The 8,936-nt window shown below is 39.6% G+C and overlaps 1 protein-coding gene across 1 annotated transcript in view; it reads right to left on the reverse strand.

Moving 5' to 3' along the window:
- CNTNAP4 (contactin associated protein family member 4) overlaps positions 1-4,776 on the reverse strand; it is a 237,277-nt gene extending 232,501 nt beyond the window's left edge. Inside the window, exon 1 of the mRNA XM_036440763.2 lies at positions 4,525-4,776. Coding sequence (XP_036296656.1) covers positions 4,525-4,609 — 85 coding nt within the window. The 5' untranslated portion in view covers positions 4,610-4,776. The remainder of the gene's footprint in view (positions 1-4,524) is intronic.
- Between the last annotated feature and the right edge of the window lie 4,160 nt (positions 4,777-8,936).

The raw sequence follows: 8,936 nt of genomic DNA on the forward strand, positions 1-8,936 counted from the left end.
AGATATTAACTGGGATATTTCTTCTGTTATAGTTCCTGACAACTCTAGTGACTACCTTTTGTACCAGAACTCTACAAGTATGCATTTGTGTGCTTGATAATTAAAGTTCAGAGTAGCAGTATAATTTGTATACTGTCTATGCCTCATCATTATATTATATTGTATATTATTTAAATCAAAAGTCAACAATTTAAAAGAATGTTACATAGGTCCTTATATAACGAGAGAAATCAGTTCTAAGAAATTTTTGTTGATAAATTTCAAAGCATAATAATAACTTAGTATGAATTTTTGCCATACATGACTACTAATAAAAAGAATAGATGATTGAAATTTGAATTTTACATAAATTCTTTTGTGCCACAAATAATTCTCATTTTAACTTTTTCAATCATTTACAAATGTAAAAACCATTCTTAGCTCACAGGCTCTGTAAACCAAGCAGTGGATCAAATTTGTCTCATGGACCGTATTTTACCAACCTTTGCGCTAAATATTACATTATCTTACAACTGATGTTCTATTAATTTGTTTTCAAGAGTTAAATTAATTCAAAATTGATGTAGCAATTCACTCCCATTAAGGAATTATTTCTATGTGATTCAAATTCCAAAATTAATTTTAGAAAACATTAAAGTGTTTATTACTTAGAGTAAGCACTAGATATGTGAAAGTCATATGTTTGATCCCCCTGCTAGCCATGAGCTATAGCAACCACATAGCTAGAGGCTGTTACTATGAAAATGATTGACGATACATGGCCTCAGGAGTGGGAAGAATGCACCAAATTCATGAAAATCACTGTTGGTATTAGAAAAGTGAGTCAACATGCATGCTCAACTTTATGACTACAGCCCAGGTACTTATGCATGCATCATATAATAATAATTTTATCAGTACTTTATTATTATATTCTAGTTCTTTCTTTCTCTGGACAGGAATTGGGGGGAAGAGGAGGAAAGAGGCAACTTTAGAAAGAATTACAAGATTGTGTTTTAATAATCTGAGGATCTGTCCAGGTGCATTCCAGACTCCACAGGAATGATCCTCTGCTCAAGCAATCACCCTCATCTATTGCTGATTTTAACATATTCTTTAGTACTTCCTTCAGGGTAATTATCAGGTATAGGCTTTATATCAGTTAGAGAAAAGAGAGAATGCAGGGAGAAGTTTACTTCTAATTAAGTCATTCATATGCCACTTGGTGAACAGTAACTAATCTCAGAGTAAGGCTCAGTATACCTGAGGCCAGAGAGCCTCTATTACATAATCTGTAAGAATAAAAATGAAAGCAAAACTACTAGTTGCCTTACTACTTATAACTGTTCCTTCTTCTGGGGCAAGTCAACCCCATTCCCAACATCTTAATGATCAGAAAGAAGCTGTGGGCTCAGAAGAACGATTATAAAATAAAGAGATGACTCCCTTCTCAGGGCATGTCTCTTAGTAGCAAGTGAAGACACCAACAGCCTTTGCGACTCCTCAAAGACCAAGCCCTTCCATAGGAATCTGTCTCTATACTTTCATGAAAAGGATCAAATAATAACAAACTCATCTTGACCAGAACAAAGAGGAAAGACCTGGGGCTGGTTCGATACTTTTGTAATGTCAAGTAGGGCACTAGTAGGCAAAGAATGTGGTCCTTCCAACATATGTTAACCTCTGACAGAAGAGGAGTAAGTAGAAACACCAAAAATGTAAGCACATGGGCCTGGTGGTTTAGTATATATATTTGTATACACATATACACAGGAACATAAAAAGGGTGGGGCAAGAGTAGGTTTACAGCTCTTTTCATGGACAATATTATATAATAAATAATAATACAAGAATAAATTCTTATTTGCATAATCACAACTGTGAATGTACTTCTGCCCACCCCTGTACATATACATGAACATGTATGTGCATGCATGTGTGGTTTTTTGCATAGAATCCTCCTAATGTAGTTTCCATGTTAATTAACCAGATCAACTAACATTCAGATTGAAGTGTACCTAACTCTCGGCTTACAGAGTCCTGTCCCATGAAAGCTCTCACATGCAGCCTTGGACTCACTTGGGATAACAGACCTGCTCCTGGTGAATCCAATGTAAATAAAGGGAGGAGGCCTTTGTTATTCACCTGAAAGACTGCCCTTTCATTTTCTTTATAGTCACTTCTCTCCACTTTAATATTGGTATTCAAGATTGATTCATGTTTTAATATAATGCCTTGTTCAAAATAATTATTATTGAAGTTACTGTGTAACACTTAAAAAAAATGCTATGCTGGTGGATGGTCACTGTCCATACACTGAATCCCAATCTTGCTGGTAAACATGTATGTTTGTTCTTCCAAAAAGGACAAAATATATGAAGTACCTTGGTAATAAGTAGACTTTGTTTCCTTCCAAAAAAAAAATCCTTAATAAATATTTTAAGATAAAATAAAAATTGGGAAATAAGTTTTTATTTTTTATACATTGCTGCAAATCACACTGCCAAAGAGATATTAAAAAGAAATTACTATATGCATCTTTAATTATCTGAAGTCATTTAGTTGTATTTTTGACACTTTAAGAACTGTCAACGCAACATATGGTAACCAAGAACTCCAACTTACATATTTAATACTGCTAACGATTTAAAATTTTATAGGTTCCTTAAGTGTATCAAATATTTGGGAGAACATTAAAATACTTCCTGAGCAAACCAAGGCTGGTAGAATACAGACCCAGGATTCAAATTTTGTGTCAGAGACAGACTCAGCCAGAGTTAAGCACCCATGAATATCTGCTCTCCTCAGACCTCAGCCACTCCTCTTTCCTGTACTAAGAAGATATATTTCAAAAGAAGGCTGTTTAATGTTGATCTGCCTTTCATTAGACCTCACGAAAACAAGCAAATATAAACAACTAGTAGAGCAATCAATCACATCAATATGTTTTAAACCTGAATACGGGTGGTGCATTGAAAAGACAGGACTGCATCCAGGCCACGCTAAGGGAAGGATGCTGCAAGAAATGTGCATTACATTGTAAGAGTGACCTCTAGTGCTTCCCTTTTTTGTTGAACTTCAGGAGTTGGAGGATGAATTATTTATGCCTTCTCTACAAAACTTTGCGTGTGCTTGTGTTGTTATTGTGCATTTGATTGATGCAATGTTTGCCACATGCCACCATTACAGCATTCCACGATTTTGACGAGGCACCAATATGCACCTTTTATAATACTGACTCATTCGATTCTTCTGACCCAAATTAAAACTGAATCTGAAACAGTGCAGCATCTGAGTGAAGTTCTCTTCTTTTGGAATGGTTGATATACCGTGCCTTTAAATGAGCTAATAGTGAATGCAAATACACCATCACAGTAGCCATCCAATATAAATGGACATTTCCCTTGTACCCAGAAAGGGTCTTTATAATGTTCTTCCCATACCAGAGCACTTCAGTGTACTCAAGGGATGTGCCATAGCAAACACCTTGTTATTACTGGCTTTATTTGTAACCACCCCAACCTAACCCTGGTTACACAACAGCAAAATAAATCCCTGAACAGGCCCCATACTCCTTTCTTGAAAAGCAAATGAGCTTTTCCCTTTAAAATCCAGGAGAGATGAAAAGTTGTATTTTCAGAGCTTGTTTATCATTCATCAAAGAGGGGGGAAATTCTTCCATTTAGGCACTTTTTAGCCAAATACAACTTTTAAAACTTTTTCTATCTCTAGTAAAAAGTGGATAGAGAGAGTTTCTGCCAAATTATTTTGAATAGTATTTAAATTAGAAATAGGATCTTTATACATTTTCCTTGAATCGATTCTGAATCAGAGTATTCAATCGCCAATAATTTCTGAAGTTAAAAATTCAAATCACTGGAGAATAATACTATTTTGGAAAAATCACCAGAATGCTTTTTCCTTTAGCAAAATGCAGGACTCCTGTCCCCTCTTCCAGGAGTGCTCTGCCCTCCTTTCAGCTGTGAGGGTACAGCTCCTAATGTTAGTTCACCTCCACCAAGCCTGCTCCCAAACCCTGCAGTGCATTTCAGTTACAAGCCTGGCTTCGTTTTAAAGATGCAGCCAGCAATCCGTCTGCCAAACGGCAAACTTCAGAAATCTCAGCTAATGCAGCAGAATGGAAAGTCTGCCAGTTGTTTTCTTGTTAAGACATAATTCCAATAAAATTCAGTAATCCTAAGAAAGGAAGAAATGGAAACATTCGAAGGCTATTCCCCGGTTAAGATGCTAATGTAATGTTTTTTTTACTAAAACTTGAGCTTTCTCAATGAATATTCAAAAACACGACAGGATAAGGTTCTGCTCACAGACAAAAAGAGAAATGAGACTTTGCATATTTTGACCAGACCCGGAGAGGAAAGACAGGTGTAAACCCAGACATATTTGCCAAAGGTTTAAGGGATGCTTCATTTAGAGCAACACGCTTTATCAATTGCGAATAATAATCCTAAAAACAACAAAACGAAAGTTGGAAGCCCCCCCGCCCCCCCCCCCGCAAGTTTAAACCATTGGCTGTGTACTTACAGGAATTCCCAGCTCTGACCCTGTTCCAGTTCTGAGTGGATGACAGAAGTAGCACCGTGAGGACAGCTCCGGTGACTGACCCCATGTTCGCATGGATCGGGCTCCCCTAAAAGATCTTGAGTGGCCCTCCCAGCGCTCAGGTCCTGTTCGCAGCCCCTCTGCTGCCAGTTCTGTCTTCAGCACCTCTGGGTCTCTCAGCCTCACTCCCTCTTTCCCTCCTTCCTCCAATCCTCCCTCTCTCTCTCTCTCTCTCTCTCTCTCTCTCTCTCTCTCTCTCTCTCTCTCTCTCTCTCTCTCTCTCTCTCTCTCTCTCTCTCTCTCTCTCTCTCTCTCTCTCTCTCTCTCTCTCTCTCTCTCCCCCGCGCTGGTGCACACACCCCCCCCACAGCCCTGACTCCTCACTAAAAAGCACCCAGCATCTTTCCTAACGAGCATCCACGCCGCCGAGGCCACGCCCACCCCTCGCAGCAGCGGTCCCGCAAATTGACAGCAGCATCCCTCCCTCCTCGCAATTCACAGCGGCGCTCAGAGCTCCGCCGCCGCCGGAGCTGCTGCGCTGCTGATGAAAGCTGGACCTGGAGGCGCGGCCTGCCGCTCCGGGCTTCCTCGGGGCTCCCCCTCCCCTCTCCTCTATTCTCCAATAAGCCTTAACCCCTCTGCTCGCCTCTGGAGATGTGGGGAGGGGGAGGGGCGAGGCGGCAGAGCCTCCCGGTTTTCTGGAGGTCTTGCATTTGGCAGAGCCAGTCAACTTACTGAGCTAATTCCTGAATATCCGGGAGGGCATCCAGGTAAAGCTGCGTTATGTTTCATAACAAAGGCATAAAATAAGACAGAGATAACTAGGCAGCGTGGATACACTGAAGCTAAAACTGTCCTAAGGGAACATACTTGCTGTTGTTTTCCTCTGTATAAAACTGTCCTCTTTAGCGGTGGTGCCAGGATTTTATCGGGAAAATGCCTCACATAGAAACAGACATTCCAGTTTAGCAGAAATTTTAAATCCTCTGGTAATAGTCTGCAAGGAATTAACACTTCTTCTTTTAGTACATCAGGTGTACAAATCCACACATTAAATGCTGTGCGTACATTTATTTTGATGAATGCATTAAGCTGTGAATTCGGTTGCATTCTACAATAGAATTCTTCAATAACATTTCCCAAGAAACCATAAATGAAAAACGAGGGGATACTGAAGAAAGGAAACCACACACACATACACACATACTCACACCCAACCTAAACAATATACTGGTACAGTTGTAATTCAAAGGATCTAAAGGAGAAAAGTTGAATTCAGGAGATAAAAAAAAAAAAAACTACAGAAAAATTACTCTTCTAATAGCTGATCCATAGCTATTGCTATTTCTTGAATAGAATATTAAAATATGTAAATAATGGAATTGATATCACATAATGAGCAGTATATCACATTGTGTCATAGGGAATAAATAATCTTTTTTTAAAATGTCAAGATATTTAACTCAAAATGAATCAGATTTTATAAGAAGAGAAATGCTAGAGTTCTCAAACACCTCTTGGTGATTACAAATGAGGAGAAACATAAGCCTTTCAGCAGCAGCAGCCTGGCTATGGAATGAGTGAAATAAAGAGAAATGACAAAAGCATCCCCCTCTATAACAAATGTTATAGAGGGGGATGCTTTTCCCAACAAGCAAAGCAGAAGAGATATTTGTGCTTTTCTGATTTTACAGATTAATAAACAAGAGCAGAGAATGTACTGAGTTCAAGAGGTCGTAGAGTTAGTAAAGTGCTGAAAACCGGACTTTGCTTTTCTGACTCTGATGTCACTGCTCTCACACTAGGACCTGCTGCCCCCCAAGTCACAGAACACCTCCTCCCTGACCCCTGTCAGTGGGAGTGAAAACCAGAGGCCCTAGAACACAAACAGCAGTGGAAAAGAGGGGCCATTTTTGAGTATTTACTCCACAGTCCTAGGCCTACAATCCTGATTTGCCTTTTTCAAACATAATATGTTACAGAAATATGAATCGACAGTTCCCGTTAATTATTGAAGGAGGTTACATTTTATTGGACACATGCAATATGTCATTTGTTATCTAATCAAATGATGGTGATCCCTGAGGGAAATGTCATTGTGCCTCTCTCACAGAAAAGAGACTAAACCTCAGTGAAGTTAAGCATGATGTTAAAATGCTACAGTGAGTACGAGAGAGCGAGCTGGGCTGGCATCCTGGTTTACAAAGCTCTGAAATCATTACTTAAATTGACTCCCACTCTGAGCAACGGGATCTCGGGCTCTCTGGAACAATAACCACAAAAAAAGTTATCCTCCTATTAAAAAGTTATATTTAATTTTTTCCACAGAATTAGAGGGGAAAAATTAAAAGGATCAGTACACATATCAAAAAATGAAAAATAACTGAACCTTTCTTGCCAATAATAACTTCTTTAGGACAAAGTGTGAATTATCATAGCAGCCATTAATAATGGATTTTTCCATATCAATGGGCTATGGTAATACAGTGAGCTGGAGGCTGGCACTGGAAAGGAAACCTGAGCATTTCAGGCCATGGCAACACCTGTCCCTGCCTGAGGGCCACGGAGGGGAGGGCTGCATGGGCAAAGGGAGACCCTGGGAAGAGCTTGGACACTGTATGGAGAAGCCTCGCTATAAATTCAGTTCTCACTGTGATTCTGATTAAGTGCCTTAGTTACTCTGTTCTTTCACTTCCTTTCCTTAAAAACAAAAATAATAATAAGACATCATGTGTGACAACCCCCAAAAAGGGCCTGGCACTTAGAAGGTCCTCAATTGCTCATTAGCCTTAGCATCCAGACTAAAGAGAGTGGTGATTTGAACAGGCAATGCTGGAATCTGGCAGCCCAGGCTCCATGTCTACTCCATTGCACCACCAACCAGCTGCATGTTCTTGGGCAAGCTGCGTATCATCCCTGATCCTGAGTTTCCTCAAATGCACCAAGGATAAGTAGAGTATCAATTCCATGCCTGAGACAATGCCTGTAAAGTGGAGGCCCCTAGAGTCACACATTCAATGTTGTTATTGTGACCATAATGATAACACAGCTCACTTTGCACAGATGAGGAATCTGATGAGCAGAGAAATTACAACTCCCCCAGAAGTACACGACCCATTGGTGGCAGAAAAGGGTCGGTCATTAAGACAAACTGACTTCTCCCTTCCCTCCATAGTGGTGCTTAATGTCAGAAAAAAAGACAAAAACGAGTCTGAATGGGAAAAATCAGAAAAGTGTGGAGATCTCATTTTGTACATTACTGTACTGCTGATTCAGACACCACGAATCACTTCTCCCTGTGTATGCATTTGTGGTTATATTTTCCACCAGTTAAGATAAAAACAACTGCTGGTGCTTAGGGTTTGGCATATGCATATTATGGGCCAGACCGTGTCTGAGAAAGCATTATAAATCAAATCAAAACGCTACAACTTGTAAAATACAGCTTTTAATCTTTTCTTGGTACAACTTGCCAGAGAACTATGTGTGCCACCAAGGAGGTACACAGAGGCTCCTGGACTCTAGTTTAAATTGGAAAAGAACCATCCGGCCATAGTGGAACAAAGTCACATCAAAAGACTAGACAGAGACTAAAATGCGACTCCTTTATTCATGTAACAATTGTTTTATCTGCTGCCTGAACTTCTGATCTGGTTTCTGGGTTTCTTACAAAGACAGTTGGTCAATACAATTTTGTTAAGCATCCAGGAAAAGGAAAAGTCTACAGACTTCCTATTCTGGACTTGTGCTAATAGTCACTACTCAAAATTGATTATTTAAAAAACTAAAATAGATTTGAGGTATGATATTGTCATTAATAAAAAAATATATGTTTGGTCATTCAGATGACCAAAATATATTTCTCATATATATTTTGTCTTCCTTCATGATTCCTGGCTCACTAAAACCCCATGAATTTTCACTGATAAGTTTTCTTTTGTTAAGATAATGAGGTTATTATTGGAAAGACCTTAGGGTAACCTAAGGGGAGGAAGGGGGAATAAGGGTTGTTGGCAGGAGAACCAACAACTTGATTAGACTGTTGTATCTGCAAGTCCTCCCAGCCTCTTATTCCCCTAACAACTCCCCAACCTCCTATCCCTGTGCAAACTCAGTCTTCAGCCTGAGTTCAATTGCCAATGGCCAATGATTTGCTCAATAATAACTTTAATAAAACCTCCATAAAAACCCCAAAAGTATTGGGTTGGAAGAGCTTTCAGGTTGGTAAATACTTGGAGATCTGGGAAGAGAGGTGCCCCAGGAGAGAGCATCAAAGCTTTGCACTCTTTTGAGGCAGGAAAATCAGAAGAGGGAACAAAGGCCTCAGGCTCTACCCCTTTCCCTTTCCATCTTGGCTGGAACAAAGCATACATGTTATTCACTGACCACCTGCT

Source organism: Pipistrellus kuhlii, unplaced genomic scaffold (genome assembly GCF_014108245.1).
Source record: "Pipistrellus kuhlii isolate mPipKuh1 unplaced genomic scaffold, mPipKuh1.p scaffold_m20_p_17, whole genome shotgun sequence".
In the NCBI taxonomy this organism is placed as follows: Eukaryota; Metazoa; Chordata; class Mammalia; order Chiroptera; family Vespertilionidae; genus Pipistrellus; species Pipistrellus kuhlii.